Here is a 21,909-nt window from a genome sequence, read left to right as displayed (position 1 = left end):
AATATTTCTTAAACTCTTCCAAAAACTATAATGAGTACCTCTCCACACTTTTTTTTATTTAGGCCAGCATTACCCTGACATCAAAACCAAATAAGGACACCACAAGGAAAGAAAATTACAGGCCAATAGAGCCGATAAACATAAGTGCAAAAATCCTCAACAAAATCTTAGCAAAATGAATTCCAAAATACATTAAAATACTCACGAATAAAGACCCTGTGAGATTTTTTTCAGAAATGCAAGAATAGTTTAACAGCTGCCAATCCATCAGTATGATACTCCATATGAACAAAATAAAAAATTAAGCTTATATAGTCATTTCAATAGACATTGAAAAAGCATTAAACAAAATTTATTATCCATTTGTAATAAAAACTCTCAACAAAGTGAGAATAAAAGGAATTTTCCACAATATAATAAGGGTCTTTATGACAAGCCCACAGCTAACATTATACCCATTGGCGAAAAGGTGAATGCTTTTCCTCTAAGATGAAGAACAAGTCAAGAGGGCCCACTCTTGCCACTTTTATTCCATATAGTATTGAAAGTCTTACCCAGAACAATTTAGCAAGAAAAATAATAAAAGATGTACAAATTGGAAAGAAATAAGTAACACTGTCACTTTTTCTAAATGAATAATTTATACATAGAAAAACATAAATACCACATCAGTTAAAACTAATAAATAAATTCAATGATATTACAGGATACAAAATTGATATACAGAACATTACATTTCTAGACACTAAACCAGGTATCAGAAAAAAAATAAGGAAAACAATTTCATTCATAATTGTATCAAAACTTTAAAATTATAAAAATAAATTCAACCAAGGTGGTGAAAGACCTGTATATTGAAACTACAAAATATTAAGGAAAGAAACTCAATAGATACAAATAAATAGAAAAAAATATTCCATGCTCATGGATTGGAAAAATTAATACTGTCCATACTACCCAAAGTAATCTACAGATTCAGTGCAATTCCTATCAAAATTCCAATGGAATTTTAGACAGAAATAGAACAAGCAGTTTTTATATTTGTAAGGAACCATGAAAGATCCTGAGTAATCAAAGCAAACTAAGAAAGAACAGAGACATCATGCTCCCTGATACAATGAGGAAAAGATAATCTCTTCAATAAATGGTATTGGGAAAACTGGACAGCCACATACAAAAGAATGAAATGCAACTACTATGTTACACCACATACAAACATTACCTCAAGTTAGATTAAAGACATACATAAATTCTGAAACCATAAAACACACAGAAGGAAACAAGCAGTAAGCTCTTCGACAAAGGCTTTGGAGATGCTTTTTTAAATCTGACATCAAAGGAAAACCAACAAGAACAAAAATAAACAACTCAGACTACATCAAATTAAAATGTTTCTTTTTCTTTTTTTAATTTTTTTTTTAAAGTGAGAAGCAGGGAGGCAGAGTGATAGACTCACACATGCACTCGACCTAGGATCCACCCAGCAAGACCCCTATGGGGGTACTCTGCCCATCTGAGAGTATTGCCCTGTTGATTGGCAATCGAGCTATTTTAATACCTAGCAAGTCTATGGAGCCATCCTCAGTACACTGAGCCAACTTGCTCAAACCAGCCATGGCTGTGCGAAAGAAAGAGAAGGATAGAGGGAGAGAGGGGAAGGGTGGAGAAGCAGATGATTGCTTCTTCTGTGTTCCCTGACAGGAAATTGAACCCAGGACACACTACCAGTGACCCTCTACCACTGAACCAACTGTCTAGGGCCTAAAATGTTTCTTTAAACCATTTGGGAAACATCTACAAAAGAAAAAGGCAACCTACTAAATGGGAAACAATATTTACAAACCATATGTTTGATCAGGGGTTAGTAGACATTTTTCTGAAGTACCTAATATTATTCAGACACAAAAAATAAAAAATTTTGACATTTCACAAATGGACTTCAAGGCATTATGCTAAGTAAAATAAGTCAGAAAGAAAAAAGGAAATACTGTATAATGTCTTATACATAGAATCTAAAATAAAAATAAACCCACCACCCTCACAGATTCAGAAAAGAGATTGGTGGTTTCTAGAGGCAGATTGTGGGCCAGATGGGTAAAAGGGGTCAAAAGGAAATACAAATTTAAAATTTTAACTAGAACATTTAAAATAATTTTAATAATAAGCACTTATGACATCCTGCCAAAAATTAGTACTTGTATATATTTTATTCCCTAACTTTTTTATTTCTTTCTTTTATTCCAGGTCATCCTATTTATACCAATTTATTTTTTCTAAAATATTCCTTTATATTTAAAAACCCTTCTTAGCCTTAGCAGGTTGGCTTAGCGATAAAGCGTCAGTCTGGCATGTGGTAGTCCCAGGTTCAATTCCTGGTCAGGTCACACAGGAGAAATGCCCATCTGCTTCTCCACCCCTCCTCACTTCGATTTCTTTCTTTCTCTCCCTCTCCCCCTCCTGCAGCCATAGCTCGAATGGATCTAGCAAAGCTGGCTATAGGCACTGAGGATGGCACCTTGGCCTTGCCTCAGGTACAAAAAATAACTCAATTGCCAAGCAATGAAGCAGAGACCTCAGATGGCAGAGCATCCCCGGGTAGAGGGCTTGCCAGGTGGATCTTGGTAGGGGCACATGCAGGAGTTTGTCTCTGCTTTTTTGCCTTTCATTTAATAAAAAAAACAACAACAAATAAAACCCTTCCTAACAAAGTTTAACACCATATTACACATTATAGTAAAACAAATCAAATTAGAACTAAGTGGTTTAAACTAACTTAAAAACTAAGAACAATGTCGTTTCAAAGTAAAATGAGGAAAACATTACACCATCCAAATATCATCTGAAAAAAAAGTCTGGTGTAGCTATATTAATATCAGACATTTTAGATGTTAAAGAATGACCCATTATTAAAGAGAAAGATTTACATTGAAATATTTTCAATTTGTGAAAGATAGCATGCCTTAATTCTGTATATTCAGTAAAAAAATTTCAAACAATAATAAATAAATATTAAAAAGATAAATAAAAATTCAGTAATATAATGAAATACATTAACATACTTCTTTTAATAGCTGACAAACAGAAATTGTTTATAAATATAGGAAGTTGAAATGGCATATGAATGAGCTTGAACTAATTTATAAGTATAAAAACTACCCATGCAGCTGCAGAATTTACCATTTTTTTTAAGTGCAGAGACACATCTAAATAAAGTGCATTCTGATATTTTTTAAAGTCTTACAAGTTTCAAAAGATATATTTGTAACTATAGTAAAATAAAGTAGATGTCATGTTCTAAAAAATACACCATGAAAACTCCAAATTTCTGGCAATTAAAGCATTCGCTTCACTTGAGGAGGGGTCACTCAATATGGTATACAAGATGTGTTCTAAAATTAGGCATCTGATGTAGTCCCATTCATTTATCTTTGCCTTCACTTCTCTTGCCATTGGAGTCAAGTTCATAAAATGTTCTTTAAAACCCAGGTCCATGAGTTTAAACCTATGTCTTCTTCTATGTACTTTATTGTTTCAGGTCTTATATTTAGGTCTTTGATCCATTTTGAATTAATTTTAGTACACGGGGACAGGCTGTAGTTGAGTTTCATTCTTTTGCATGTGGCTTTCCAGTTTTCCCAACACCATTTGTTGAAGAGGCTTTCTTTTCTCCATTGTGTGTTGTTGGCCCCTTTATCAAAGATTATTTGACCATATATATGTGGTTTTATTTCTGGACTTTCTATTCTGTTCCATTGGTCTGAGTGTCTATTTTTCTGCCAATACCATGCTGTTTTGATTATCGTGGCCCTATAATATAGTTTAAAGTCAGGTATTGTAATGCTCCCAGCTTCATTCTTTTTCCTTAGGATTGTTTTGGCTATTCGGGGTTTTTTATAGTTCCATATAAATCTGATGATTTTTTGTTCCATTTCTTTAAAAAATCTCATAGGGATTTTGATGGGAATTGCATTAAATTTGTATATTGCTTTGGGTAATATGGCCATTTTGATTATATTTATTCTTCCTATCCAAGAACAAGGAATATTTTTCCATCTCATTGTATCTTTTTCGATTTCCCTTAACAATGCTTTGTAATTTTCATTATATAGGTCCTTTACATTCTTTGTTATGTTTATTCCTAGGTATTTTATTTTTTTTGTTGCAATCGTGAAGGGGATTATTTTTTTGAGATCGTTTTCTAATATTTCATTGTTGGCATAGAGAAAGGCTATGGACTTCTGTATGTTAATTTTGTATCCTGCGACTTTACTGTATTGGTTTATTGTTTCTAATAATCTTTTTGTGGAGTCCTTCGGGTTTTCGATGTATAGGATCATATCATCAGCAAAAAGTGATACCTTTACTTCTTCTTTTCCGATATGGATGCCTTTTATTTCTTTGTCTTGTCTGATTGCTCTGGCCAGAACTTCTAGCACCACGTTAAATAAGAGTGGAGAGAGTGGACAACCCTGTCTTGTTCCTGATTTAAGGTAGAAAGTCCTCAGTTTTATGCCGTTTAAAATGATGTTGGCTGATGGTTTATCATATATGGCCTTTATCATGTTGAGATATTTTCCTTCTATACCCATTTTGTTGAGAGTCTTAAACATAAAATTGTGTTGTATTTTATCAAAAGCCTTTTCTGCATCTATTGATAAGATCATGTGGTTTTTGTTCTTTGTTTTGTTGATATGGTGTATTACGTTAATCGTTTTGCGTATGTTGAACCATCCTTGAGATTCTGGGATGAATCCCACTTGATCATGATGTATTATTTTTTTAATATGTTGTTGTATTCGGTTTGCCAGTATTTTGTTTAGAATTTTAGCATCTGTATTCATTAGAGATATTGGTCTGTAGTTTTCTTTCTTTGTGCCATCCTTGCCAGGTTTTGGTATGAGGGTTATGTTGGCCTCATAAAATGTGTTTGGAAGTATTGCTTCTTCTTCAATTTTTTGGAAGACTTTGAGTAGAATAGGAACCAAGTCTTCTTTGAATGTTTGATAGAATTCACTAGTATAACCATCTGGGCCTGGACTTTTATTTTTGGGGAGGTTTTTAATAGTTTTTTCTATTTCCTCCCTGCTGATTGGTCTGTTTAAGCTTTCTGCTTCTTCATGACTCAGTTTAGGAAGGTTGTATTGTTCTAGGAATTTATCCATTTCTTCTAGATTGTTGAATTTGGTGGCATATAATTTTTCATAGTATTCTACAATAATTCTTTGTATATCTATGATGTCTGTGGTGATCTCTCCTCTTTCATTTTGGATTTTATTTATTTGAGTCCTGTGCCTTTTTTCCTTGGTGAGTCTACATCAGAATAAAAAGTTTTTGCTCAGCAAGAGAAACTGATATAAAAATAAACAGACAGCCAACTAAATGGGAAATGATATTTTCAAACAACAGCTCAGATAAGGGCCTAATATCCAAAATTTACAAAGAACTCATAAAACTCAACAACAAACAAACAAACAATCCAATAAAAAAATGGGAAGAGGACATGAATAGACACTTCTCCCAGGAAGAAATACAAATGGCCAACAGATATATGAAAAGATGCTCAGCTTCATTAGTTATTAGAGAAATGCAAATCAAAACTACAATGAGATACCACCTCACCCCTGTTAGATTAGCTATTATCAACAAGACGGGTAATAGCAAATGTTGGAGAGGCTGTGGAGAAAAAGGAACCCTCACTCACTGTTGATGGGACTGTAAAGTAGTACAACCATTATGGAGGAAAGTATGGTGGTTCCTCAAAAAAACTGCAAATAGAACTACCTTATTACCCAGCAGTCCCTCTACTGGGTATATACCCCAAAACCTCAGAAACATTGATACGTGAAGACACATGTAGCCCCATGTTCATTGCAGCACTGTTCACAGTGGCCAAGACATGGAAACAACCAAAAAGCCCTTCAATAGAAGACTGGATAAAGAAGATGTGGCACATATACACTATGGAATACTACTCAGCCATAAGAAATGATGACATCAGATCATTTACAGCAAAATGGTGGGATCTTGATAACATTATAAGGAGTGAAATAAGTAAATCAGAAAAAAACAAGAACTACATGATTCCATACATTGGTGGAACATAAAAATGAGACTAAGAGACATGGACAAGAGTGTGGTGGTTACCAGGGGTGGGGGGAGGGAGGACAGGGGGAGAGTTAGGGGGAGGGGGAGGGGCACAGAGAACTAGTTAGAGGGTGGCGAAGGACAATCTGACTTTGGGCGAGGGGTATGCAACATAATTTAATGACAAAATAACCTAGACATGTTTTCTTTGAATATATGTACCCTGATTTATTAATGTCATCCCATTACCATTAATAAAAATTCATTTAAAAAAATAAAAAATAAAATAAAATAAAATTAGGCATCTGAAACTTGTATAATTATGTTAATCACTGTCATCCCAATCAATCCAATTAAAAAATAATGCTAAAAATCATGCACTTCATATTTTGACAGATCAGAGGAGCTTCTCTGGTTGTTTCTTTTTATTTCTGTTTAAATAATAAATTAAACTATGGTTCTTTCTCCAAAATATTTTGCTGTCACAAAATCACAACAATGTCAGTTATCTTTATTAATTATATTTTCTTTGGTAGTAACATTTAAACTTACCCAGATCAGTTAAACACCTGTAATTTTTAGTATTATGTGAAATACTGCCATCTGTTGAACTTTTAGGACTTCATTCTCCCGATATTACATTGTACTATATTAACTCTAGTCATAACTGGGCTTAAGTTGTTGGATGACTTACAATTTTGCAATTATTTCAGGTTCTGGGAAAGTTTTGTAAGATAATCAAGTTTCTACTGTTTCACTGTGGTTATTTGACATGTGATAATCTTCTTTCTCCAAATGGTTTATTTACTCTTCTAGGGCAGTTCTCAAAATGTGTATTCTTTCATTTATGGTATAGAAAGGTTGCTTTATGTAATCTCATGTAAGGTATTGAATTTTACATGCATATTTTGTTTATACAGCTTAATAGATGGCAGTGATTCATGTACCTGAGAGTGAATTTAGCAATAACTGTAACTATAAAATAGTTTAAGTCAGAGAAGCAAAAGAGCAGGAATCTGCAGAAGTAGAAGAGATTCCTTTCAATAAAAGGACTAATACTGAGGAATTTTACATCTTGAGATGTTTTTCCCAGAAGGAGAACTGGATGTTCCTTTGCACTTTTTTCAAGGAATTCAAGCCATAGATAGGTTGATTTCCTCTGTTTCACACATAGCTCACTTTCCTAACATTCTCTTGTCCTCATGCAGATTTTCCTGAAATTGAGTAGTGGCTGGTCTCTTCCATAGGCATCGCTTTTCTGACACCCTTGCAGCCTTCCTGACACTAACAAGTGACTTGCTTCAGCCTGGACCTTTGTTTGTCTTGTCTACTAGGCCACTGAGTTTGCAACTCCAGAGTAGATGTTATATAGCAAATTATTAGTCTAGTACACTGTAGCTCTCAAACACTTACTCAAAGTCTATCTACTTTAAATTAAAATACAGTGCTAGCTTTAAATTAAGATACATGATATTTAAAGCTGGCTCACTTTGTCAGGCCATGAGAAGAAAAAAGAATAAGTAAAAAGACTATGAAGTATTATTTTTGCAGTTTTGTGGACTGGATGTTTATACTAGAATCATTCACAGCAGTGGTGTCAGAAAGATGGCTCTCTCAGACAGGTAAGGAGGGAAAGAGGTCAGGAGAACTATCAAAAAATAACATCCGAAGAGAAACAATTAAAGTACTGGATCTATTTTATAACTTCTTATGCTTTTATATATGTTGAATTATATATAGATTTGTGCTTTTTATGGTGCTTCATGAATACCAGTCCTCACAATATATCATTTTTTTTCTCCCAGCAGTTTACAAAGTTTCCCATTATCTAGGTAGCCATTTGATAAGTTATAATGCATATAGGTAAATGAAAAATACTTTACTGAGAGCTACTCCTGTCATGGTGATGTTAAATTATCCTGAAAGTAGCAGTACGTTAGTGCAATATGAGTACAAAATAAAATATCTTTTAAACAAGTCAGAGTGTGTATGGCCCCTGTTTTAAAACTAACTGCATGTTGCAGTGCGGCTGGAATGACATCTGTCAGTCATTCTGCTTAGACTATTATCATCTAAAGAAAGATAGATCCCATTAGATATAATAAGTTCACTCAGAGAGCACACATTTATGGTTTCCTTGTCAGGTAAAATGATTGTTTTCACCATGAACAGATGCTTCAACAGTAACACTGTTATTAATCAATAAGAAAGATAGAAATAATTTTTGTACATTCATCATATTATAATTTTTTTAATTTTTAAATCAATTTTAATGGACCTCTAAATATTAAAATTAGCTTATAGAGAGAAGGAGGAAGAGAGAAAGGGAGATGATATTTGTATCATGGTCAAGCATTTATTGAGCCCTTAATGAATAGAACTGGATTTGCACATGATTAAGATCTATGATATTGGCCCTGGCCGGTTGGCTCAGTGGTAGAGTGTTGGCCTGGCGTGCAAGAGTCCCAGGTTCAATTCCCGGCCAGGGCACACTGGAGAGGCACCCATCTGCTTCTCCATCCCTCCCCCTCTCCTTCCTCTCTGTCTCTCTCTTCCCCTCCTGCAGCCAAGGCTCCATTGGAGCAAAGTTGGCCCAGGCGCTGAGGATAGCTCGGTGGCCTCTGCCTCAGGCGCTAAAATGGCTCTGGTTGCGACAGAGCGACGCCCCAGTTAGGCAGAGCATCGCCCCCTGGTGGGCATGCCGGGTGGATCTCGGTTGGGCGCATGTGGGAGTCTGTCAGACTGCCTTCCCGTTTCCGGCTTCAGAAAAATACAAAAAAAAAAAGAAATCTATGATATTGGTATACACCTTAAAAATAGCGGTAGCAGAATCTACTTGAAAATAAAGTAGACAAGTTAGTATTGTAAGTTATAGTAAAGTTTGAATGCATTCCAGTTTAGCAAATTACTCATTAACTTTTAAAAATATTTTTGTGCTTAATTTTTTTCAACTTATCAAATAATGGCACTTATATGAGTGATATATGTGTATTTGCATATTGTGTGAAGTAAATGATAAACTAAATACAAAAGTGCACTGTATTTTATAAAATGACAAATATGTTATGGTTTAATGTAATATGCACCTATCTTTTATGTATGATTTTATTTTAGTCATAATTTCTTCACAGGGCAAAGGCCAGTGAACCAGGTCACATAACCTCACCTCTAGAACCAATATTTTAAAGTGGTTTTGGCTTACTTTGAACTTGACTTGCAACAATATCTTTTAACAATAGTATTTGGACAGAGTATTTACATTGGATTCATTCACTCAGTCATTAGCAATAATTTTTCAAGGGCTGGACACTGATCTGAACACCTAAATTTACAATGACAATTCAAGCAACATTCTTACTTAGAGGGGTGCATAGCAGTTGAGGAAATATGTACCTCTGGAAATAAATATAACATAAAAGTCATGTGGGAAAGTGGTATGTAACTGGAAATTAAGATTACTTAACTCTGTTAATTCTGCAGGACGATTCAAAGAGTTTTAAACAGATAAACAAATGAATGTGAGTGTAGAGAATTCTGAGTTGAATTAAGGATGTGCAAAGTGTTACCATGTTTTAGGAATAGGCCGTATTCCATCCTGGCTGGGCCTGTGGTGTACTGTAAACAATATTAAGAAATAAAACAGAAAAAAGCATGTAGCACTGACTTGTTAAGAACCGTTACTGACATACCACATTGTCTATTAGTTTTTAAACATTATGTATAAGAAGAACATGTATAAGATCCCCTACAGGACTTTTATAATTAAAGATCATTCTATAAAATGTCACCTACAGATATCTTCCACATTAGAAATACTCAAATATAATTATCCATCCCATTTGGAGGATGTCATAAATATTAATTCCTTCCAAGCCCACATACCTGATACTTTTCTCCTGAATTGCCTGCTAGTTTATGCTCTCCATTCTCAAACCCATATTCTACTCCGAGATCTTATCCTATTATATTAGTTGTATACTGTTGTTGGATGTTGTGTGAATGTGCATGTGAAGAGCATTCATTCCTTCTCCTTTTAAATTTCAGTGAAAAAGGTACATATGCAATCATGTTGCATGAGCATGCACATATCAAAATGTATTTTAAATATCTTCATGAATACCTAATAACCCATAAATACTTTTTATTTATTTTTTATTTATATATATTGTAATATATATATATATATATATATATATATATATATATATATATATATATATATATATATAGTATTTTTCTGAAGTTGGAAACGGGGAGGCAGTCAGACAGACTACTACCGCATGTGCCCTACCGGGATCCACCCAGCATGTACACCAGGGGGCGATGCTCTGCCCATCTGGGGCATTGCTCTGTTGCAACTAGAGCCATTCTAGTGCCTGAGGCAGAGGCCACAGAGCCATCCTCAGCACCTGGGCCAACTTTGCTCCATTGAAGCCTTGGCTACAGGAGGGGAAGAGAGAGACAGAGAGGAAGGAGAGGGGGAGGGGTGGAGAAGCAGATGGGCACTTCTCCTTTGTGCCCTGGCCGGGAATTGAAAGCAGGAGTCCTGCACGCCAGGCCGATGATTTACCACTGAGCCAACTGGCCAGGGCCCATAAATACTTTTAAAAAATGCAGAATATCATTACTTAGTATAACTATAGCATATTAAATATTTAACTGTGATATCAATGGGAATAGATACCTTTAACACAATAACAATTATCTACCAGGTTGAGGAGACAATAATAAGTAGAATGATTTCTTTAATCTCCTTTATAGAAGGGAGAACATCTAGCACACAATTAAAATATTTCCATTTGAGAAAATAGTTCTATGACATTATATATTCAAGTATTTTATTTTTTTTCATAAATGCATAGTAATAAATTCAAATCAGAAGAAATGGGTACATACTCTGAGGAAACCGTGGGGGGTTGTCGTTGACATCGGTCAGGGTAATGTTGACTGTTGTCGATCCTGATAGCCCTCCGACTTGCCCAGCCATGTCTTTGGCTTGAATGACCACCGAGTAGTGTTCTCTGGCTTCTCTGTCCATGTTATGTAAGGCAGTTCTAATAACTCCTGTAACACATATTCAAAAACCCAGTATGGATTATACAATAAATGAGAACTAACACAGGAATACTTTTGTTTTTTCTGTTTTAAGAAATGCATTTTAAATGAAATACTTTTGATAGAAAAGCCAGGCTTCTGGGACAAACAATACCTTAACCATTATTACTAAAATGTCTAATTGAAACATTTATGATAAGCACATGTCCCAAACGATTCTATTAATATACCTATCTCTGAATTCCGTGGAGTGGATGGCTGCTAGAGGGAAGGCCTGCAGCTTGATCTTGTTCGTCATGCTGGTTTGTTCAGCATCGCACAACTTGTGCTCCACAATTGAGATAATCTGAGGTTAATTGTGTTCTTTACAGAAAAATTTACCTAGTTTCTTGACAGAGTTGTCAAAATTTGATTATGCAAAACATTGGAGAAGTGTGAACTTTATTTATTTTTTAGAGAAAGAGAGAGAGAGAGAGAAGAAAGGAGAGAGGTGAAAGGCATCAATTCTTTGTTGTGGCACCTTAACTGTTCATTGATTGCTGTCTCATAAGTAATTTGACATGAGTTGGGGATGGATTCCAGCCCAGCCAGTGACACCTTCATCAAGTCAGCAACCTTAGGTTCAAGTGAATGATCTTGGGCTTCAAGTCAGCAACATTTGGGCTCAAGCCAGAGATGGAGGGGTCATGTCTATGATCCCATGCTCAAGCAGACAACCCTGTGCTGAAGTTTGTAATTTCGCACTCATGCTGGATGAGCATGGAATCAAACGAGCATCCTCAGGGTTTCAAACCCGAGTCTTCAGTTTCTGAGGCTGACGTTCTCTCCACTGTGCCACTGCATAGTCATCCAAGAAGTCTGGACTCTTGAACAAAGATTATATAGGTGGGAGGTGTTTTAACATATACAAAGACTAATTAATTCACATTTTTCCCAAGAAATTGAAACTACAATAAGAACTAGATCTAAGTACATAAGCACAATAAAGTGATAAGACTGATTACAAAAATCAGATGTAAAACTCACATTCTTTACCTTATAAAGACAAAAAATATTTTTTTAGGTGAGATTGAGGGAGATAGTGAGGCAGACTCCTGCATGCATCTTGACCGGGATCCACCCAGCAACCCAATTTAGGGCCAATGCTGGAGTACAGAACTGAACTATTTTTAGAGCCAGAGGCTGATGTGCTCCAATGAAGTTATCCTCAGTTCCTGAGGCCATACTTGAATCAACTAAGCCACTGGCTACAGGAGGAAAAGAGAGAAAGAAGGGAAGGAAGCAGAAAGAGATGATCATTTCTCCTGTGTACCCTGACTGGGAATTGAACCAGGGACGTTCATATGCTGGGCTGACGCTCTATCCACTGAGTGACCAGCCAGGGCCAAGAAACATTTAATGAACATTTTCATGAATTAATACTTGGATCCAATAGAGAGATAAAAAATATTATATACCATTTGTAATCATGTGTAAGTAAACACACACATATACATAAATTAGATAGCCTTGTTAAGAGAGGCCTAAATTTAAAAAATGTCCAGAGGTTCAAGTTTACCCAAATACTATTTACAAAGTTGAAAATAAAGAAATAAAAAAACTTTCCTTCTGTAGATGGTCCGTATTATAAATATCTACATATACACATATATATGCATTATGTGGATGCAAATATATAATATAAATAAATATGTTACTTCTAACACCAGTCGCTATTTAACAACCACCTTTTTACATTTATTAAAAATATCTGCATCATGCCACTTTTGAGAAAGTCACTGATGGCTCCAATCAAACACACAGTTGATTAGTTAGCAGTTCAGTTCACAGCATGATGCCAATTATAGTAACTGCTAACTATAGAGTTTAACACGTTTGCAGACAATACCTTGATATAATGAGAAAAAACTGGATTGTATATTCAGTTTAAAAATAGTCTTTTAGAAGCGGCATGGAAAAGGCAATCAGTTGTTTTGAATATAGAACACTGAACCAGTAGATTTTTTCACTGAATTGATTGGACATGTAATGACTTTGAGAGGAGAGCCTGGGGCACCAGAAAAAGAGATCCCACAACTCTCAAAATTTTTAAATATATAATTAAGGAGGTCAGGAAAATTTTCCTGAAGCTAAATAGAAATGAAAATTATTCTTATCAAAAGAAATTATAATAATATGATAATAAATGATTCATCTAATTCCTGCATATAAAAAGCCTCCAGCATCCTTATTAAATAGAATAATATTTTATCACATATAATAATTATATAAGAAGGAAATGAATTGATGCAGAAGTCAGTAAGGTAGAAATCCATTAATATGTTTTCATGAAAGAAATATATACTTTCTCACATTTAAAACAAAATAATGATGCCATTCACAGATAATGCCTATTAACTGGGACAGACCTCTGGAGGAAATAAGCCTGAGATTATTGTCCAGGATAATGCTTTACAATGAAATAATTAAAATAACTTATTGAAAATGTAAATTTATAAGTAAAAAATCAATCATTGCAAAATGGATAACACATATCTTTTTTATTAAAATTAATTGTTATTTATTTAAGAGGATCAGAGAAGAGGCCCTGGATGGTTGGCTCAGCAGTAGAGCATCAGTTCAGTGTGTGGAAGTCCCGGGTTTGATTCCCGGTCAGGGCATACAGGAGAAGCACCCATCTGCTTCTCCACCCTTCCCTCTATCTCTCTCTTCCCCTCCCACAGCCAAGGCTCCATTGGAGCAAATTTGGCCCGGGCACTGAGGATGGCTCCATGGCCTCCATCTCAGGCACTAGAATGGCTCTGACCACAATGGGGCAACGCCCCAGATGGGCTGATCATCGCCCCCTGGTGAGCATGCTGGTTGGATCCTGGTCGGGCGCATGTGGGAGTCTGTCTGTATGTTTCTAAATTCAGAAAAATACAAAAAAAAAAAAAAAAAAAAAAGAGGATCAGAGAAGAGAAATCAGCAAACCCCTGTTTTATATTATACAGACTTATTTTATTGCTTTGTCATTATAGCCTTTCTTTTATAATATAGCTGCTTCTGACACAAAATGGGAAGAAATATGTCAGCCAAATTTGCATATGGAAAGAAAAGAGCATATCCAGAATGACACATACTTCTCAAAAATGATGATCTGAGAATCCATTGAAACACACAGTTATCTTGAGAATGGCGTGGCTACATGAGCTTGGCTATAACCTCCCATGAGGACACAGACATAACTGAGGCTGTTTCAATCAAATTCTCCTTAGCAACATGATGCCAGTATACACAATGTTCCCCTTCTAACATGTAGCTGAGATACATGTAAATGTGGATGCCTAGATGCACAGAAAAAATATTTAATGGACTAATTTTTGAGCATAGGTCCACAGCAAATTTGAGAAGAAAGTACAGAGCTACCAGGTATCCCTTCCTCCCTACACAGGTACAGCCTCCTCAACTATCAATACCCTGCACCAGTGGGTTCATTTGTTACGATTGATGAACCTACAGGGACACATCTTTGACACCCAGAGTCTATAGTTTACTACAGTTCATTTTTGGTGTTACACATTCCATTACCTTAGACAAAAGTGTAAATGACAAGAATCTAGCATTATAGTATTACACAGTATAGGTTAACTGCCCCAGCCATCTTCTCTGTTCCACCTAGTCATCCCTTCCTCCCTCCCCTCAACCTCTGGAAACCACTGATCTTTTGTTAGTGTCTCTATATTTTGCCTTTTCTAGAATACCATGTAATTGAAAAAATAAAGTGTGTAGCCTATGCAGATTGGCTTCTTCAATTAATAATAAGCATTTATAGATATCCAATGATTACACAAGACTGGATAGCTTATTATTTTTTTAGTGCTGAATAACATTCTATTGTCTGAATATAACCCAACTTGTTTATACATTCACCTACTGTAGGATTTTTTGACTGCTTCTAAGTTTTAGCAATTATGAATAAATTTCTATAAATATTTGTGTGTAGGGTTTTGTGTGAACATAAGTTTTTATCTCCATTGAATATATATCAAGGAGTGTGACTGTTGAATTTTTTTTAACTTCTCATTGATTTTAGAGAGAGAAGAAGGGAGAAAGAAACAGAAATACCAATCTGTTCCTGTATGTGCCCTGACCTGGAATCAATGCTCTAATCTTTGTCCATGGGAATGATGCTCTAAGCAACCAAACTATTGGTCAGGACTCTATCTTATGGTTAAAAGTATGTTTAGCTTTGTAAGAAACCTCAAAACTGTCTACTGAAATGATCACACCATTTTGTATTCTCATCAACAATGAATGAGATCTCCTATTGTTCCATATCCTCACCAGCATTTGGTGTTGTTAGTTTTCCAGATTGTTTCCATTATATTAGGTATGTAGTGATATTTCATTATTGTATTAATTCACATTTCTGTAATGATATAGTTGGTATATAATATTATAATGGTTATATTAGTTTCAGGTGTGCAAATAGTTATATAACATTTTTATATTTTACCTTGTGATCATCCCATTCTTTCTAGTAATCATTTCAAACTGCATAAACATCACAATATTATTATCTAAATTCCCTCTCCCTTACTAAACACTCTAGAACCCCTCTATTCTGGTAACCATCCCTTTGGTCTCTGTTTCTATGAGTATGTTTTTTATTTTATTTTATTTTGTTCATAGATTACACATATAAGTGAAATCACATGGTATTTCTTTCTCTACCTGATTTACTTTACTTAGCATAATACCCTCCAGATCTATTCATGATTTTACAAATAGCAATATTTTATTCTTTATTATTGCTGTGTAACATTCCATTGTGTATATATACCACATTGTTTATCCATTTAACTATCAATGGTTATCTATGTTGCTTCCTAAATAATGGCTATTTTAAATAATGCTGCAATAAACAACTGAGTACATGTATCTTTTTGAATTAGTGTTCTCATTTTGGGAGGGAGGTAAATAACCAGAAGTGAAATTGTTGAATTGTACAGTATATTTACTTTTACTTTTTTGAGTAATCTCTCCACTGTTTTCCATATGGGTTGCACTAGTTTGCAGTTCTACCAACAGTGCACAAGGGTTCCCTTTTCTCCATATTCTTGACAACACATTATTTGTTGACATGATAATAGGCGTTCTGAATGGTGTAAGATGGAATTTCATTGTAGTTTTGATTTGCATTTCCGTGATGATTAGTAATGTTGAGCATCTTTTAAAAAATGTTAACAAAGTGGGTGTAGAAGTTTCTTACCTCAACTTGATAAAGTCTATATATTATTTATTTATTTATTTTATTCTGTAAACCATAGCTAATCATACTCAACGGTAAAAAACTGAAAACTTCTTTCTAATAATGAGAAACAATATAATAATGCCCACTTTCACCACTATTATTCAACATAGTATTGGACATCCTAGCCACAACAATTAGACCACAAAAATAAAAGTCATCCAAATAAAAAATGCAGAATAAAACTGTCACTATTATCAGATGACATGTTACTATGTATAGAAAACCCTTAAAAATCCACCAAAAATAATAGAATTAATAAATAATTCAGTAAATTAGAAGAATACAAAATTAATTGTAAGAAAATTTTCACTTTCTTATATACTAATAACAAACAATCAGTAGGAGAAATAGAAAATACATTCCATTCACAATTATGTAAAAAAAGAATAAAATACCCAGGTATACACTTAAGAAGAAGGTGAAAACCTCTTCTCTGAAAACGATAAAACAATGAAGAAAAATTTTAAAATGACACAAATAAATGGAAAAATATACCATGCCCATGAATAGGAAGAATAACTTTATTAAAAAGATCATATTATCCAAGACAATTTACAGATTTAATCTAATTTCTATTACAATACCAATGTTATTGTTCTAAGAACTGGAATAAGTAATCCTAAAATTTGTATGAAACCACCAAAGACCCCAAACAGTCAAAGCAATTTTGAAAAAGAAAATGTTGGAGGTATGACATCTCCAGATCTCTAATTATACTATAAAGCTGTCACCTTCTTATACACAGTAATCCAATAATCCAAACAGTATAATACCAGCACAAAAACAGACATGTGAATTAATGAAACTGAATAGAGAGCTCAGAAATAAACTCCAATGTATATAGTCAACTAATCTGTATCAAAGGGGATGAAAATATACATGGGAGCAATGGAAATCTCTTAAACAAGTGATATTGTGAAAACTAGATAGATACATTCAAAAAAAGAGACTGTTTCACTTTTACATCACATATAAAAATAAACTCAAAATTAGTTAAAGATTTAAATGTAAGGCCTAGAAATCATAAAATTTCTAGAAGAAAATAGAAGAAATAAACTATCTATCATCAGACTGAGTAGTATGTATATTTGTGGACACATCCCCTCTGGTGAAGGAAACAAAAGGTAAAATAAACAAATGGGACTACATCAAAATAAAAATTTTGGTACAGTGAAACCTTCAACAAATGAAAGAAGCAACCTATTGACTGGGAGAACATGGTCACAGATAGTGTATCTAATCATGTATTGGTACCCATTTTTAATTGGGTTATTGTTTTATTACTGAATTTTAGAAATTTTTTGTATATTTTATGTAATTGTCATTGATCAAATATCTATTTTCCAAACATTTTTTCCCGGGCTATGACTTGTCTTCTTATGCTTTTGACAGCATTTTTTCCCGGGCTATGACTTGTCTTCTTATGCTTTTGACAGTGTCTCTCACAGTGCAGACATTTTAAAGTTTTTTGAAGTTCAGCTTTTCAATTATTTTTTTCATGAATTATGTTTTTGCATTGTATCTAAAAAGTCATTACTAAACTCAAGATCAGAGAGACTGTTACTTTCAAGGAATTTTACATTAATCCATTTTTGAGCTACCATTTTTAGTGGTGTAATGTCTGTGTCCAGTTTTTTGCATGTGGATGTTCATTTATTTCAGCATTATTTGTTGAAAGATTAACTTTTTTCCATTGCATTGTTTGCTCCTTTGTCAAAGATCAGTTGACTATATGTGTAAATCTACTACTGTGCTTTCCATTCTATTATTTCTCCTTCTTCTCATAAATCCACTATTTCTATTCACAAGGACTTCACCCTCATGACCTAATCTAACCTAAAATACCTTCAATATCCTCTATCACAAAATACCATCATATTGGGAATCAGAGTTACAACATATAAATTTTGAGAAATGCAAATGTTCTGTCCATTGTTGGTTTGCAAACTGACCTCTTGCACACAGAGATTAAAGAAAGAGGTAAACCACTTCAATTTGGTAGAAGGCAGTTTTAATATGCAAGGGAGCTCACATACTAGACTTGTCTTTACTGGCCAAAGACTTGTAGAGCTCCAAATCCACACACTAGAATCTTAAGTATTCATATGGAGAAGTTACTAGGTTCAGTTACATACACCATCTCACCCATGCATTGCTCTCTCAAAGCTGTGTCCTTTAAAACAGCTTCCACTAAGGAAAATATGAATTTGAATAATATTTTAAGGGCAGGAGATAGGTAAGGAGCCTCTGATTTCTCCAGTCCAGCTCAACGATAAATTGCTCTTGATGACTTCCTTCCTCTAACATCTAAAACGACTACCACAGGTAATTTCAGTGCACAAGGGTCAAGAACATACTATGAGAAGCCACGACAGACACATTTCTACCAGTATGAATTTATGCCTCTTATTACTTTTCATCTGAAACACATTATGCCAATAAATGCATATATGTATGGAAACACACACATACATAGACAAAAAAAATATGCAATGGTAATATATATTTTCAAAACTGTGAAACCTAAATTTATGTACAAGGTTAAACTATATTTACACTAGTACAAGTAAGAAATAAAGTTTTATTTGTTTATTAGGGTTTCCCTCTTATATATCCATGTATGCAGTACTATAATCTAACTTACTATTGTCTTCCAAGTAAATTTAATAAGGGCAGAACAGATGGCATTTTCATTAAGTAAATTTGTAAAAAAAAATATGAAGCAGGTAATTAATTACCAGAAATTATGGTATTGTTCATTTGTTTGAGAATAAAGAAAACCCTCTATTTATAATGCATGCTAGGTAACTGGTAATAACATATTCTGAATGTCTGCAGGACATGCTTCACTAGCAATGTTTACTTGCAAATTGTTAACGGGAATTGTTGCCTTTAAATCTCCTGTGATGTTGGGTTGAATCCACAGGATGTGATTATGTTGTGTTATTTTGTTTTGTTTCTTATTACTTTCCTGGTAAACGATTGTAGGTGCCCCACTGCCTGTAAATTTCCTATTGACTATTACTGCTTCCCAATCACCTTGATATGTAGGGGCTTGTAACTGGGAATTACTCTCTGCTGAATACAAGTTTATAACATTGAAAACTCATCTGTGGTTATAAACATTGCTCGTTGAATCCCACTCACACATCTGGCATATGTTTATGTTTCCTGAATGATGAGATTCATATATAGCAGTGATTTTCACTTGGTGTGCTGCAGAAGTTTTAAAACATGCAATACCTGAATATTTAGCCAGGGGCACTGACCTCTTTCCCTTAGATTGTGCAAACAAATGACAACAACCAACACAACAATAGCCGTCCAGTGAAATTGAATTAAAATAATACCTATTTATTTTTGTCAGATTGGCAAAAAATATAAAACTTTTCTATGGTGTACTGGACAATTTTATTTTTCTATTTATTTTATTTTATAATTTAATTTATTGAGGTGACACTGGTTATCATAATTATACAGGTTCCAGGTGCCCAATTCTACAACACATCTCTGTACACCATATTATGTATTCACCCCCAAGACAAGTCATTGTCCATTACCACTTATACCCTTTATAGCACTTGCTATACCCCCACAATCACCACACTAAAAAATTAAAAAAAGAAGAAGAAAAATCTCATGGAATATATGATGGTGTGCTGCAGAACTTTAGTATTTTGTTTATGTGTACCATGAGATAAAAAAGGTTGAAAAGTTAAATAGACTCTCCAAAATATTTTCTTGCATTTTAACTCACTAAAAAAATTTAATATTATTTCAAATTTGTTTCACTAAATAATGCCACAGAAGACTGGAAGCTGAAATTCCTAAAAGGATAGAACAAATAAACAAGCAATGCACATTCAGATTTCTACAGAAAATTCCAAGGTGCACATACGCATTTTTAAGAGAAACTGGTAAATTTTCTGCAATGTCTAAGCTACATATATGCACTTTAGTTCAATTGCTTATTTACTTCTTTATTTGCTTCATTGTTAATTTATCTAATGTTTAATATGTAATTATGTAATGCCTTTTAAAATGTGCTGGACTTCCATTGTTTCTCTAATGGGGCACAAGACCCACTTAACAAAATCATAACCTCTATTCCTGAATTTCATGAATGGTCAAATTTGAGATATCAACCTAGAATTGAACACACATGGTATTTGGCCTCAAGGTACTCATGAACCCATTGGAGGATCTTTTCATTTAAAATAATATGAATGCTGAGAGTTTTAGCCATGTTAAGAAGTTCCACACACCATTTTCTACCAAATAATACTTAACATCTTGTCACTAATAATTTATCTTTCCAGCTGCATGACTGCGGTGAGCTAGTACCTGGGAGATTTTTTAAAATTGATTTTGAAAGAGAAAGAGAGACAATGGACTTGTTCTACTTATTTATGCCATCACTGGTATCCCTGTATGTGTACTGACAGGGGATCAAACCCACAACCTCGGGATTTTGGGAAAACTCTTAAACCAACAGAGCTACCCAGCCAGGAGCCCTAGGACCTTCTTTTTTTTGTGACAGAGACAGAGAGAAGGACAGATGGACAGAAAGAGAGAGAGATGAGAAGTATCAATTATTTGTTGTGGCACCTTAGTTGTTTATTGATTGCTTTCTCATATGTGCCTTGACCAGGGAGCCACAGCAGAGCCAGTGACCCCTTACTCAAGCCAGTGACCTTGGGCTCAAGCTGGTGAGCCTTGCTCAAACTAGATGAGTATACGCTCAAGCTGGTGACCTCGGGGTTTTGAACCTGAGTTGTTCGCGTCCCAGTCCGATGCTCTATCCACTGCGCCACTGCCTGGTCAGGCTTCTCTAGGGGATTCTTTTTGCTAGCTATTCATTGCTATGTTTTAACATTTAGTATATTATGTTATTTCTGTTCAGTATCTATTCTGAATTTTTCCTACTGACTCTGTAAAGATTATGCAGCTTCTATAAATTTCTACTGTGGGACAAAAGGAAGGAGATTCATGTCTTGAGTGTGGACTTTGATTTCAGGTATATATCTCATATATTTCCCCCCATTTACTGCATTAGAGAGAAAAATAAAAGTTTAAATAACTCTTCCTTGGTCAGAAATTTTTAAAACTCAAAATGCAACCCAGGACTTGATGACATTAAAATTCTAATGCCACAGTGACATTAGCTCAAGTAATTAAGCCATCAAACCTTGTGAGAACTAAAGGAGAGCCTTGGGCCATTTTGAAAGAGAGAAAGAGAGAAAGAGAAAAAGAGGAGATGGTTAAAATAGAAACATCACCATCATAAAAGTAAGAATTACCTTATTACAGATTTGGGCCATTAATCATACTGATTCAAGGAGAATGTAGTTGTGTTGATGCATCATAAAAGATTCTTCTGATTTAGAAGGTTGGAATTCTAGTTTTTCTTTTTTTGCATTTTGTTTATTTTTTATATCTGTTATTAGTGTTTTAATAGGCTCTATCTTGTTAAA

At 34.4% G+C, this 21,909-nt stretch overlaps 1 protein-coding gene across 3 annotated transcripts in view; it reads right to left on the bottom strand.

Moving 5' to 3' along the window:
• Positions 1-21,909, bottom strand: part of CDH18 (cadherin 18) — a 706,139-nt gene that overhangs the window by 105,831 nt on the left and 578,399 nt on the right. For all 3 annotated transcript variants that reach the window (XM_066374093.1, XM_066374085.1, XM_066374101.1), the window contains exon 5: positions 10,981-11,148. In XM_066374093.1, the coding sequence (XP_066230190.1) occupies positions 10,981-11,148 (168 nt within the window). The remainder of the gene's footprint in view (positions 1-10,980; positions 11,149-21,909) is intronic.

Source organism: Saccopteryx leptura, chromosome 1, assembly GCF_036850995.1.
Source record: "Saccopteryx leptura isolate mSacLep1 chromosome 1, mSacLep1_pri_phased_curated, whole genome shotgun sequence".
NCBI classification, from domain to species: Eukaryota; Metazoa; Chordata; class Mammalia; order Chiroptera; family Emballonuridae; genus Saccopteryx; species Saccopteryx leptura.
Note: the sequence above shows the minus strand (reverse complement) of the source record. Positions and strands in the feature narration are given on the sequence as shown.